This window comes from Abramis brama (assembly GCF_963993115.1).
Source record: "Abramis brama genome assembly, chromosome: 5".
Lineage (NCBI taxonomy): Eukaryota > Metazoa > Chordata > Actinopteri > Cypriniformes > Leuciscidae > Abramis > Abramis brama.
Window position 1 is genome coordinate 24,435,524 of NC_139967.1, and position 13,504 is coordinate 24,449,027.

The following is a 13,504-nucleotide window of genomic DNA, read 5'->3' on the forward strand; positions in this document are numbered from 1 at the left end:
TGCATTTTGATTCACAGTGGTTTATCAAAGCAATATCTGAAAAATTATAATTCCAGTTAAAAGATTTTATCTGACCGATAAAATATAATGGAATATTTTACATGTAATTTGTGTTTTGCGAGTCTGACAAAATTGCATGGACGTGTCTACAGATATCTAAAATGTGTCTTTTATTGCACCTACCCTTTGAACCTCTGATGTGTAAGAGGACAGGGTTCCAACTCCACACGCACTGTTCCTGCCCTATATAAGACCTTTGCCTCTGCTGTCTGTCCTCGAACATTCAGAGCAGCAAAACTCAGGTAAGGGCGCAAACCAGCAGGAGAGCAAAATTGGATCAAGACAATTCAGAATGCAGAGGCCAGGAGTAAAGATAGAAACAATGAGAACTTAGATATTAGCATAGACACAGTTGAGCACAATATTTTTGTAATATAGACCTTGCTAAAAAGTACTTTGATGGTATAATAAGAGTATTCTCTTTCAGGGCTCAACCATGAAATTCTTGGCTCTTGCACTGACTCTCCTCTTGGCTTTGGGTAAGTAACATGCCTGACTTCTGAATCTAATTATTCTTTAGTATTTTACATTTAAACATGTATAATACTCAATGATAATTATTCACATTAAACCATATAGATTCTTGTGTGAGTTTGAGAACAGGAGGGTGTAACCCTCCCACCCTCCTTTGTGTGCATGTTATCTCTAAACTCTTAAAAACCTTATTACCTTTTGTTTTACTTATTTGGAAATGAGACATTTCAAATGATACTAAACATGTATAATACTCTGATAATTATTCACATTAAACCATATAGATTCTTATTCATTTATGATAATTATTCACATTAAACCATATAGATTCTTATTCATTTATGAATACTAAACTGAAATGTCTATAGTTTTCAGTCAAAATGCCACTTAGCATAAGCCAGTTTAATGAGCTTGAGACAATCTTTACTTTGGTTTATTAAGCTTTCCCTGTGTGTCTCCTTAGGTTCCCAGGCCCGTTTCCTGCAGGCTGATGCTCCCTCCCAGCTGGAGCACTTCAAGTCAGCAGCCTTGGTGTACCTGACCCAGGTCAAGGAGCAGACTCAGAAGGCTCTCGACAACTTGGATGGAACCGACTATGAGCAATACAAGTAAAAGACACATCTGATCATAATGATCTCTTACTCAGTCTTTTGTGTCTTAATCTTCTGTTCATGTTTTTTTACTTCTCCCAAATGCTTTTTTGCCCCTTCGCAGTTTAATCATTCTTGAAATACAGAATATTTTCTTACTTCTTTATCTCATAATTTCAAATCAAATCAGTTATTTATATAGTGCTTTATACAATCCAGAATGTTTTCCAAGTAGCTTCACACACTCAGTAAAACAAGAGTAATTGTTGTAAAATGATTTCATTATGAAGCAAATTTCATTTCAACTGTAAAGTTATTTCAATTCAGTTGAATAACTGTGAAGCTCATGCTGCAAAGCTCATCCATTATGAAACAAGCTAATTTCAGCTATAAGTAGTGAGAACCCAAGGAATCAAATCTCCATTAGGTGACAGTTGAGATAAACCTGTGGAGAAACCAGGTTCAGTCAGGAGGCCAGTTCTCCTCTGGCCTTAGTGAATGAGCAGTGTGATTTATGATTCCAGGCTTTCACCTCCAGCTTAAACTGAAGCGATGTTTGTATTTTCTAAATGCATCTTCTGTTTCCTTCAGATTGCAACTTTCAGAGAGCCTGACTAAGCTTCAGGAATATGCCCAGACCACGTCCGAGACTCTGACCCCCTACGCTGAGACCTTCTCCAAACAATTCCTGGAGAACACCAAGCAGCTGCAAGAGCGCATCATGACCGACATTGAAGACCTCAAATCCAAGCTGGAGCCCCACCAAGCTGAGCTGTACCAGGTGGTGCAGAAGCACTTTGACGAGTACCGTGACAAGCTGGAGCCCCTCTACCAGGAGTATGCCACCCTGAACCGTGAAAGTGCTGAGCAGATGCGTGCCAAGCTGCAGCCCCTGTTAGATGACTTGAAGCAGATGTTTGAGACCAACTTTGAGGATACCAAGTCCAAGCTTGTGCCGATGATCGAGGTCGTACGCACTAAGCTGACGGAGCGTCTGGAGGATCTGAGGACCATGGCCGCCCCTTATGCTGAGGAATACAAAGAACAGCTGGTGAAGGCTGTCGAGGAGGCCAGGGAGAAGATCACCCCACACACCCAGGACCTCCAGGCCCGCATGGAGCCCTACATGGAGAGCGTGAAGGCCAGGTTTGCACAGGTGTATGACACCATCTCCAAGGCCATCCAGGCATAAAAACACTCAAGGACTTTGCACACTCGGATCCTCAGATAACAGCAAAGAACAGATTTTCTTGTGTTTGGTGATATAAGGACTGTAGGTGCAAGAGTTTTGAGATGAATGTTTATTATGTTCAAGTTAAAAAATCTTTGACATAAGAACGCAAACAAATAAAATGCACAAAAATTATTTTTTTCAAGCGTTTTCTTTCCTTCTGAAACATGGTATATGATCACAATACAGTTTTCATTGTGAACAATATTATAATTTATCTTAAATCTTTTTAAAAAAAGAGTGACTACCAGTGATTACACTGCAAAAAAAGACAAGTCAATTTATTTTTCCTGTTTAATGTATAAAACTCTCCACATAAAGGCCTCTTTTGATTATTAATTTAATAAAATACAGAAATATATAACAGCAACATTTTCCAGTTAAGTGGTTTTAAATCACTTGGAAAAGTTGAAGTGAAAGATTCATTTTATTCTGTTTTGGAGTTTGTGTCCATGTTACATGAGCTTTGGAAAAGCTTACATAATGAGGATTATACTTGAGGTTAATCTTTGGAATAACACTGAATACTGAAGAAATTCATATAGTAAGGATTTCCATTGATCAGCAAAGTAACAAATTAGTGTAATAACATACTGTCCTTTATAATAATAGTCAACTCTGACAGGGAATGGAGCAATTTATTTTCTAACATTAACCAGATAGTTATAATGGAATTATAAAAACTTAATTCCACTTAATTCTTTGCAGGTATTGGCTCAGCTATGAGTGTGATTGGTTTCTCAGTTCTCATTTGGATGGGCAGAAAGGACAGGAGTTATTCTTGCTGGTCTTGAGCCAAACACTGACACACTAAATAAAAGGAGAAACAACAACAGTTATTAGAACACATAGACAAAGCAAATAATGTGCCTAAATGTGTTTTTTTTGTGAAAGTTACACACTCACTTCTTTGTGCATTGTATGGGAGCAGTTTGTGTTGTACTGACTTCCAGTATCCACAAGATTCTGACACATCAAACAAAACTTCCGCATAGAGGACTGACAGAGAGACAGAGAAAAAGGGTTTGTTTACATGGTTCTAAAAACAAATGACAAAAATAATGAAACATGTTTCAATATATTCAAATAATCTGAAAAATAAATGTTTCCTGGTTGGCTTATAGCAAAATAATATACAGTAAATTGTACTGTAAAATATAGTAGGGCTTTGAAATGAGATTATAAAACAGTAATAATATTTATTGTTAATAATAACAATGTAATGAATTTATGTTAAAAAGTTGGTTCACCCAAAAATGTCTGCCAATAATTACTCACCCACATTGCTGCCTACGTCTAGTTCAGAAAGCTCTCGGATTTCATCAAAAATATCTTCATTTGAGTTCCAAAGATGAACGAAGTTCTTACGGATTGGGAACGACATGAGGGTGAGTAATTAATGACAGAAATTTAATTTTTGGGTGAACTAACCCTTTAATATTTGTATTTGAAATGTAAAAACATCCACATATAACGGGGCAATTTGTCTCACTTTTTTTTAAACATTTTTATAAAAGTCTTATTTTTATGACTCTGCTTTCTTATTTTAGCTGATAGCATCCTGAATTAGGCATATTATTTTTTACCTTTGTATCATTCCTCCTTACCACTCAAACTTCAGCAACATATGGCACAGCTTACCCGACTCTCCCCTATAGTCCTGAGTATTTTGTTAAATGTGTTTAAAGAAAAGGGGTTTAAAGTTGAATTCTACCTGTGGGGGTCTTGTGTGGAAAACCTGAGCAACTGGGGGACGGAAATGAGGCCGCATGGGATGTGGTGGCTGGGCTATGGGACGCTGGATTGGACCAACTGAAGCAGGAAAGGCTCTAGCTCCAGACGGAGGTGCTATAGGTCCTGGTGGCTACAAGGACAGTGATAAAGTTAAAAATGAAATGAGCAATAAACAGAAGGAAAGTAACAACAAAAACATAATGAGGAAGAGTGAGAGGAGTGTACTGTCGCACCGGTCTTTGGTTCTGCGCAAGTCTCTGCGCAACCTGCTGAGTTACATCATCAATCGACATGCCAGCCATAGTACCACGCTCACTCTTGATTTGCTGTAGAACACGTGTTAACTGATCTCTAATACAGACAGAAACAGAGAGGTCACTTTCAGAAAGCAATCCTTACTCTGACAATTTCAGAATCAACAAAAAGACAAAAACTCTGCTAATTATGTTGGCTGCTAAAAATGTAACCAAGCTAATCATATTACAGTGTATAATCTCAATACCTTGTGCATTGTGGGAAATGTGAGCCCAGTCTCTCCAGAAGCTTGTCCAGTTTGCCTGCCGGTGCAGGATTGGAGGGGAGGGGCTGGGGGGAGGAGTTACGTGTAGACATGGTTTGCATGAACGTTTGGGGAAGGCGCACTGCAGCTTGGGGATGAAAACTGCCTCCATGATTATTTGGTAGTAAAACAAAGGTGCCTGCTGAAGCAACTGAGGGTGCCAGTGAGACACCTGGAACGCCTACATGTGTCTGTGGAAGGACATGTGGGTCTGGCGTGACAGGAGCATGGGATGACGTTTGAGGCCGGCAGATGGTTTGCATGGGTATTTGAGGGGCAGGTGCATGAGTTGTCATAGGGACATACATGTTTGGGACGTGAGCAGATTGTAGACCTATAGTGACGGGTACATATGGTGTGTTTTGAGGAGAAGGGGCTGAAAGTGGCGGTGTGGCTCTTTGTGGTGGTGTGACCGAGGGGTGGAATTGGGGATGAACTATGGGGGGAGAATTTGTGGTAGTTGGTGGACCACTATTGAAAATGGGATGAGAAGCAGGATTCTGAAGTGGACTGATTATCATCTCCAACTTCGGAAAGCCAAAGAAAAATGACACACACACACACACAAAGATATATATTACTTACAAAATAATTACAATACAGGTGAACTCTGCATTCTGTCCTAAGCAGCAACTCTAGTGAACATGCAGTTTAAATAAGATGATGTGCCACCATATTAGAGGTAGTTGGTATGTTATACATTTAGGGATGGGACGATTACCGGTTTCACTATAAACCACAATAAAATGTACTGACGGTTAGTATTATCGTTTAAAATTTAATTATCATTAAAACTGTATTTGATTATCGTGATTTTAATAACTCACTGTAAATCCTGTCCAGCCAGCAAGTCTGACGCAGGCGCAGCGTGCAATGTTGTTTTTTTTATTCGAGAAGGAATGGCGGAAGGCAGTGACCGTGCTCAGGAGATTTTTAAGCCTTTTAAGAGGACCAAATCTGAGGTGTGGTCATATTTGGCTTTTACAAAAGTCCTGAGTGAAACTTAATCGAGGATGGTCACTACAATAGGGGAGAAACACTTAAAATCTGCCGAGTCGTCTTGTGTGACCATCACCCATTGTTTATAGCGAACAAGTTAAAGGATAATTCCGGTATTTAACACTTTTAGAGTCTATTTTGTAGTTTGTTTTGGATGAACAAGAGTGGTGGACAAAGAAATTTTGACAATGGTTCCTGTCTCGACTTTTTGACTATTTTAGAATTGCCCATGACCGCTTTAGAATGGGAGTCTATGGCCATGCACAAGGATGTCCTTAAAATAACCCTTAACGTTCGTTTTCAAAACTGTTCAACTCACCGAGTGGTTAGTGGTGTTCGTTGATGATTAAAAACAAATATATCTGCGCAATGTATGATTTCAATCTGTTTATTTTTCTATATTGGAACTATTTTTTCAGATACCTCACAACCGCGTATAAACTTCCGCTCTTCCGCAACTTCCGTTGCTCTGCTCACGCTAGCCTTCTGAGAGACAGAGAACCGAGCGAAAAGACCTAAAAGACTACAACCAAATGTAAATAGCCCCCTTTCCGTTTCCGGTAGCGCAGTAATATCAACGAGCAATGAGTCCTCCAACGGAAATCAATGGGATTTTACAAAATGCCTAATAAAACACGACAGAAACTGTATTTCGCTACGCTACTTGTTTTGGAACATCAACGAACACCACTAACCACTCGGTGAGTTGCACAGTTTTGAAAACGAACGTTAAGGGTTGTTTTAAGGACATCCTTGTGCATGGCCATAGACTCCCATTCTAAAGCGGTCATGGGCAATTCTAAAATAGTCAAAAAGTCGAGACAGGAACCATTGTCAAAATTTCTTTGTCCACCACTCTAGTTCATCCAAAACAAACTACAAAATAGACTGTTAAATACCGGAATTCTCCTTTAACTTTGACCTCAATATCAAAACTACATCTGGGAAATAATTGGGCACCAAATGTTGTTTTGAGTTGAAATATTATCTCACTCACTTGAAATAAACGTGAAGCTTCCGCGAAGAAAAGTTCGCAGCAAGTGGCTTTGAGCCAAAGACAAACAATCAAGTTCAAACAAGACTATTAAGAGTGACATTTAAGGCAGGGGTTCTCAACCTTTTGCAACTCATGGCCCACCAATGAGTGTTTAAAAACATTCCTAGGACCACCTTTCCACATATGATAGTATGAACACAGAATAACAGAAAATTCTAAAAGTACAACGATATACTCTGCTGTTAATCTGTTATGCCACTGTAGCAGACTAGGTCAAGTCAGCTATATAGATGAAAACTTTCCTTGTATCAAAAAGACTTTGCAGGTTTACTCAGTAACCATTCCTGTAACAATAACAGGCTAACATACCTGTAACAACAGGTCAGACACACAAGAGGGGATTCTCTCTATTCGGTGCAACATGATCTCTATACCACGAATGTTATTTCTCGCGCCATTTATACGCCAAAAATGTTTTTCGCGTGCATATGCTACGCACTGAAAACCCTTGGTTAGGATTAGGGGTGGGGAGTGCATGCATATTACACGCCATACAGTGCGTATCATATGCACGCGAAAACTGCGTATCATATGCACGCAAAAACTATTTTTGGCGTATAAATGGCACGAGAAATAACATTCGTGGTATAGATACGAAATGTTCAACAAAGTTCATTCACCCCAATTTACATAGCCTACTGTAAGTGTAATTTATCAAATACAGTTAGCAATATGAACATGTTTAAAACAATATTATGTTGGCTTCACAACACAGCCCAGTTTTGTTCAAATGTCTCTGCAGCTTTGATGGTTTTAGCCCCTCATTTGACAACATTTCTCCACATTCAACACCTGAATCCACAATCAACAACATTTCTCCACATGCGCCTTCGGCTAAGGGGGTCGCACACCGGACGAGAAGCGCAGTGCCACGTCTTTAAAATTCGAACGCATTATTTTCTATGAGTGTATACACACTGGCGGCGTCTGTCCGCAGTGCCAGCTATGGCTCAAGAAGCTGTTCAAAATCCTGTCGCGCCACAGAGCGCCATTTACATAGTTTTATATTAAATTTACTACATTACTGTATATTTGTCTCAAAGCGTCATTAATGTAGCCTATATACTGACTTCACCCTGTGCTGCAAGATACATTTAGTTTTATATTCATTTACAGAAATCAGCTGCGTGGATGAAAATGATCGGATTTTCAGGTGAGATTCTCAATTAATTCAGTTAATGTACGTCCTGAGGTAAAGTGTTCAGACTGCAGACTCAGCAACGATTGTATTTAATTGTAATTGTAAATTTAATTGCAATCATAATAGTACAGACATTATCTTAATTTCATAATGTCCTTATAACAATATTGCTGGCCATAAACTGAAAAAGTGCGCGTCCAGTGTTCGATACCTCGAGTTGTAGACGCGGCGCTGTGCTTCTTGTCCGTGTATAAAACCAAATTTAATGTATTCAGCGTTGTATTTTCTCACTACATACTTCGAAGCTTTTCCTTGCACAGGTCTGTCTCCCACATCTGCTTTTCTTTTCAGAAAACGATCCATATTACAGTAACGTAATGTTACTGCATCTGATCGAAAAAACGTTCAATCTGACGTGATGGTGTTGCGATATTTAAACCTAAAGTAGCTTTTAGATAATGCATCTTGACTTGACTTGAGTGTTTTTGATCATATAAATTCATAAGAATAATTAGATAATTAGAAAATAACAAGATTTGTAAATTAAAAAATAAATAAAAATTAATTTGGGGGTAGTCTACCACTGCCTACATGGCCCACCAGATGGCGCTCCGAGGCCCACCAAAGGGCCTCGGCCCATAATAATGTATATCATTGTACACTTAATACACTTTTTTTCTTCTTTTTTTTGGTCACTATAATCGTGATATGAAATTTTCATACCGTCCCATGTCTATATACATTACATAATCATGCAGAAATGCTTATTTTTAATAAATCAGTAAATTTTACAAATAAAAAGATAAAGTACTTATAATTAGGAACTTAACTGATGCAAACCAAAAGATAATACATACGTGAATTGATAGAGTCAAATTAGATTCACAAAACTCTGGATGGGCGATGTACGAACAGTGCTAAAACAGCCACTCTACCAGATTATCAATTCCACAATAGCACGGTATATGGCATAAAACAGTAGCACAGTTTAAAAGTTTGGATTTAGTATGAATTTTTTTGTAAAAATAAATTAATACTTCAATTCAGCAAGGATGCATTAGTTTGATCAAAATTAAAAGATTTGTAAGAATACAAGTTACAAAAGATTTCCATTTCAAATAAATGATGTTCGTATGAGCTTTCTAATCATCAAAGAATCCTGGGGGGAAAATGCATTCAACAACTGTTTTCAAGATTGATGATGATAATCAGAAATGTTTCTTGAGCACCAAATCAGCATATTAAAAACGATTTTTGAAGAATCATGTGACACTGAAGACTGAAAGTCTTACAAACCCCAAACTTTTGAACAGTAGTTTACCTCCAGCCCTAGGCCGTATATGAATAAATTGACACTCACTGTAGGCACTGCTGGAAGTAATGGGAGCTGGACTGAGGGCAAACTGTCCAACTGTTCACCTCTCTGCAGGAGTTGATGGTTTTCATTAAACTTATTCTAGAAAAGAAAAACCGAAAGACTGAGTGAGAGAAGCTGCAAACTCCCTTCACCTGTAATCCACTGGTATTAGCTCCTCCCCTCACCTTTAGTCCTACCAGACTGCTGCGGACCATTGCTACATTGTGCTCCCACTTCTGCTGCTGGTGCAGGTGCTGCTGGGAAGGATTTAATCTGTCAAGAATAAGCACAAATCCTTAAGGAATCACATCAACTTCATGCATGCGGACATACTGCATGTGCATACCTGTCAGCAAACATTAATTCACACACAGTACCTGAGAAAATTAAGATATTTTTCCGCGTCTACGATCCAGTCCTCCACTTGAGAAAGCGCAAGCTCTTTCTGCATCTCAAGTGCAGCTATCTGCTCACACAGACACATGGACAAATACACAGTCAGACAATAACATGCATGATTCATTACACTATCCGTGAGTTTTCTACAAGACACATGCTGTGAAGGTCTGCACCTCAGTTACCTCATCCTGAAGAACGGTCTGACTGGCTTGCTCTGCCTGTCTGCAGAGCGTTTCCATTTCCACCCTCAAGTCAGCTATTTCCTGCTCCCAGGAGAGCCTGCCACAAACACAAGCACAAAAACCAGATAAACACACGGATCCAGAGACATTTGGGTGTTTCTCCGTTCACGTTTGGAATCTTTTACTTCTCTTGACTCTGTTCCTCAATCAGCATCTTGAGTTTCTTTTCTGTGTCCTCCAGCTCCTGAGCCAATCTAAAACAAATAAATATCTTTTTAAATTCAATGAATAAAATCTAAAATAAAATTAAAAAGTTTATGGTCAGTACAATTTTTTTTACTTGTAGCAGTAACGACATCTATAATGTTACAAAAGATTTCTCTTTCAAATAAATGCTGTTCTTTTGAGCTTTCTATTATAAAATACTGAATAAAATGTATCTGTTTTCACAAAAATATTAAGCAGCACAGCTGTTTTCAACACTGATTAAAAGAAATCTTGGACAGATCATGTGACACTGAAGACTGGAGTAATGGCTGCTAAAAAATTATCTTTGCCATCGCAGGAATATACTACATTTGAAAATATATTCAAATTGAATAGTTCAATAGATTTCACAATATTAATATTTTTATTGAATTTTTGCTCAAATAAATGCGGGCTTAAAAGTCTTCTTTCATAAGCAAATAAGCATAAAAAAGATGACAGACCTTTGAATGATATTATATGCTATACCCACAGCAGACAGCTGAATATCATAAATATTTCAATGTCAGTTTACCTTGTTTTCTCCTCTTCCATTCGATCCTTCTCTGCAGTAAGCTCTTGCCGTTTTACCATGAAGTTTTTCCGTGTGGTCTTGCTGCTATTCAACTCCAATTTAATTTGCAAAGACTCAATTTTTTCAATAAAACCCTGTACAAATGAGAAAAAATTATTTCTATACCAATGAAAAATAGGCTAAAAAAAGTACAGTAATACCACAGTTTTTGACAAGGACACTGCACACAGTATTACCATTCCCTATTGAGCTCAAGGGAGATTAAGCGCCTTTGCTATTCTTGCTATTGAAATAACCATGTGTAAATATCAGAACCTGTACAGACTGAATATACTGGTGTTTTTTGAAGTTCAAATGTGATGCTAAACCTGGTACTGATGATTTCTGTCATCTCTTGTCTTTTCCAGACTGTGGACACAGGTGTTGTGTTCCTCCTGCTCTGCTGTATGCTGCTTTACAAAAGCCTCATACCGCTCATTCAACTCAATACTGCAGTCTTCTAAAGCACGCTAAAGAGAAAGAGATAAAGAAATATATACACCGGCGTCTGAAAGTCTGAGACCACCCTGAAAATCTTTTAAAATCCCAGTTAATCTAGATAATAAACAGAACAGTTTTTGGACTTTAAAAGAAATAAAGTGACATAAAATAAAAAAGACATTCCTTTAAAAAATAAAATGTATTATAGTAATTATAATATTAAAAATAGAAAAACACTTTCACTTCTAGGCTAATGCCACAAACACACACACATTTTAAATCATATTTCAAAATATTTGTGAGCACAAACTTGGTGCTTACTAGTAAAACTTGTACACACACACACACACCATGAAAAGTACCTGCAGTAGGATGCTGAAAACTTACCATATCTGCTTCCCAGTCTTCATTTGTGTTTGTAGATCTTTCCTCTGTCCAGTCATCAGTCTATGGTGGAGATAACAATCAAACTACATAGATGATCACTTTTGTGAAATGTGTCACTAGGAGGTTCTTCATACCTGTAACGTTACAGTTTGGCTCTGTGCTTCATTGCTGTGTGTAAAAGTGCAGTAATCTTGCTCTTCATACTGGTTGAATACTGTTGGGAAGCTGCTCTCAGTGGACCAGGGCCCGGCTGATGAGCTCCATAGTGAAGGATCCGGCGGAATCACTGCAGAAACGGGGTCCCTGCCGAGAGAACAGGGACAACCGTGCTGCTGAACCATTACAAATAGAAACACTTTTAAAATCCACTTTAAGCTGTTTTGTACTTACTGAGGTAAGACTTCATCTAAAGCCGAACTCCACTCGGTATGTATTTCACTTTCCATTTAACGTTACAGGCAAACTCAGCGACAAAAGACTCTGGATCTAAAAAGAAAAACAATATTCACTTTAAAACGTTAGCGTAAGTATTTTTTTATGAACTTAATTTATACCTGACAACACACCGATTTTAAATGACGATGGTTATAATTTCCAGTAAAATATGAGCGCCAAACGCAGAGTTAACGAAAGAGCACATAAATTAAACCGAAACTCACACTAAACATTAAAAGAGCTGGTCTTGATGGTCAGATAAGTAACAGTATATGCAGAGTATATGTAATTAAATAAATTAAGAGAAAAATGATATTTTTTTAAAAGGCAACGACAACTGGCGGAACTTTCATGACATCATCTAAACCTGTTTTACTTCCGGTGTTACAATATATCCAGTCCCTGAAATATTTGGTTCCAAAATCAGTTCCTGTAATATTTTGGGTGGACTAGACGTACTATAGTATACTTGGAGACTATTCCCAACCAGGGGTATATGGAAAGATTTAAATGTTGCTTTGCAACAAAAATATGTGAAAAAATAAAATGAGCATTTACTTGTGTGACTAATGATAACTCGTCATGATATCCAGTAGCCTATAATATGAGAAAACAGGAAAGGCTGGAAACATCAAAATTATTAAAAATAAATTTAAGGAAGAGACGGAATATTTCCCACCAGGCTAGCTTATTTACTTTTTATTAAGCCACATCCCAATTAACAATTTTTGGTTCCCAGAACATTCTAACGTTCCCTGTTGGTTAGCTAGTAAAGTTTTCTTTAATAGTAGAGTTTAATAGTAATAGTTTAATAGTAGAAGTAGTAGTAATACTAATAATAATAATTATTATTAACACTGTTAACATTAATAAAACAATATTAATATTATTAAATATTTAAATATTATTAAATGTAGTGGTATAATAATATTAATAATATGACAGGCATAACTTAACGGCATTTAATGGTATTTAATTGTGGTGACTAGTGGACGGGGGAAAAAAAACGGAAAACCATTGTTTATGTGAAAAGTAGTGGCACATTTAATGGAAAAGACATTTAATTAATTTTAAGACAATTTAAAATGTTTATTATGTTCATTAGGTGAAAGCGGCAGTTATTTATAGTTATTCTTTAATATAGTAATTAGATTTTATTATTTACTTTCTTCAAAGTTTTAAGTGTCATTTACCTTTGTAGTGGGCTAGTATGTTTTAAAAGTAATGTACCTAAATCGGTTAAGTAAAAAGTAGGCTACTTTACCCCAGAAAAGCTGGTATGGGATGTCCACTCACAAGGAAAACCGGGTTCTGAGCCCACTGGCAGGTTTCGCGGGCTTGGGACGCGAAGAATGTCAATTGTGACAGAAGAAGATTCTGGGGCCCAGCCGCTAGAGGGGGCCCATGCAGTCCAGCTATAATTATGTTCGTCCTAAATATAAGCAAAAGTTACCATATTTTATTTTGAACCAAAATAGCACCATTAATTGTTGAAAGTGAGAAAAAAAATGCATTTTATTTAATGTTGCTTGAGTAAAATGTAGCCTGTGTCATAATGAAACACCCCTTTCCTGAAAATGGTCTGAGCTATTTTTTGTTGTACTTAATATCGCGAGCGGGCGCGGGCGCCGTGAGCAC

At 37.6% G+C, this 13,504-nt stretch overlaps 2 protein-coding genes across 3 annotated transcripts; one reads left to right on the top strand and one right to left on the bottom strand.

Annotated features, from left to right (window-relative positions):
• Positions 1 to 280: 280 nt before the first annotated feature.
• Positions 281 to 2,482, top strand: apoa1a (apolipoprotein A-Ia). The gene is made up of 4 exons (XM_084113974.1): positions 281 to 302; positions 488 to 539; positions 998 to 1,142; positions 1,716 to 2,482. Exons 2-4 carry the CDS (start codon positions 497 to 499, stop codon positions 2,314 to 2,316), a joined length of 789 nt encoding a protein of 262 aa, XP_083970100.1. The 5' UTR covers positions 281 to 302; positions 488 to 496; the 3' UTR covers positions 2,317 to 2,482.
• Positions 2,411 to 12,259, bottom strand: rnf214 (ring finger protein 214). 2 transcript variants are annotated; one of them, XM_084113972.1, is made up of 16 exons: positions 12,091 to 12,259; positions 11,822 to 11,917; positions 11,566 to 11,734; positions 11,432 to 11,491; positions 10,933 to 11,073; positions 10,565 to 10,698; positions 9,969 to 10,037; positions 9,784 to 9,880; positions 9,580 to 9,668; positions 9,388 to 9,475; positions 9,206 to 9,301; positions 4,592 to 5,175; positions 4,323 to 4,440; positions 4,070 to 4,219; positions 3,262 to 3,354; positions 2,411 to 3,165 (listed from the first exon to the last, which is right to left on the bottom strand). In XM_084113972.1, exons 2-16 carry the CDS (start codon positions 11,875 to 11,877, stop codon positions 3,103 to 3,105), a joined length of 2,007 nt encoding a protein of 668 aa, XP_083970098.1. In that variant the 5' UTR covers positions 11,878 to 11,917; positions 12,091 to 12,259; the 3' UTR covers positions 2,411 to 3,102. The 2 variants fall into 2 exon arrangements, with proteins under 2 accessions (XP_083970098.1, XP_083970099.1); XM_084113973.1 differs by having other exon boundaries at positions 11,998 to 12,257.
• Positions 12,260 to 13,504: the final 1,245 nt, after the last annotated feature.

What these genes read in the sequence shown, in the direction of transcription:
- rnf214 (XM_084113972.1), bottom strand. Translation starts at nt 11,877, where the DNA reads ATGGAAAGTGAAATACATACCGAGTGGAGTTCGGCTTTAGATGAAGTC. An exon ending in AGACCGTTCTTCAGGATGAG is followed by an intron (nt 9,669 to 9,783) that starts GTAACTGAGGTG and finishes CTGTGTGAGCAG; the next exon opens with ATAGCTGCACTTGAGATGCA. An exon ending in TCCACACAAGACCCCCACAG is followed by an intron (nt 3,355 to 4,069) that starts GTAGAATTCAAC and finishes TCTCTCTGTCAG; the next exon opens with TCCTCTATGCGGAAGTTTTG.
- apoa1a (XM_084113974.1), top strand. Translation starts at nt 497, where the DNA reads ATGAAATTCTTGGCTCTTGCACTGACTCTCCTCTTGGCTTTGG. An exon ending in GACTCTCCTCTTGGCTTTGG is followed by an intron (nt 540 to 997) that starts GTAAGTAACATG and finishes GTGTCTCCTTAG; the next exon opens with GTTCCCAGGCCCGTTTCCTG. An exon ending in ACCGACTATGAGCAATACAA is followed by an intron (nt 1,143 to 1,715) that starts GTAAAAGACACA and finishes TGTTTCCTTCAG; the next exon opens with ATTGCAACTTTCAGAGAGCC.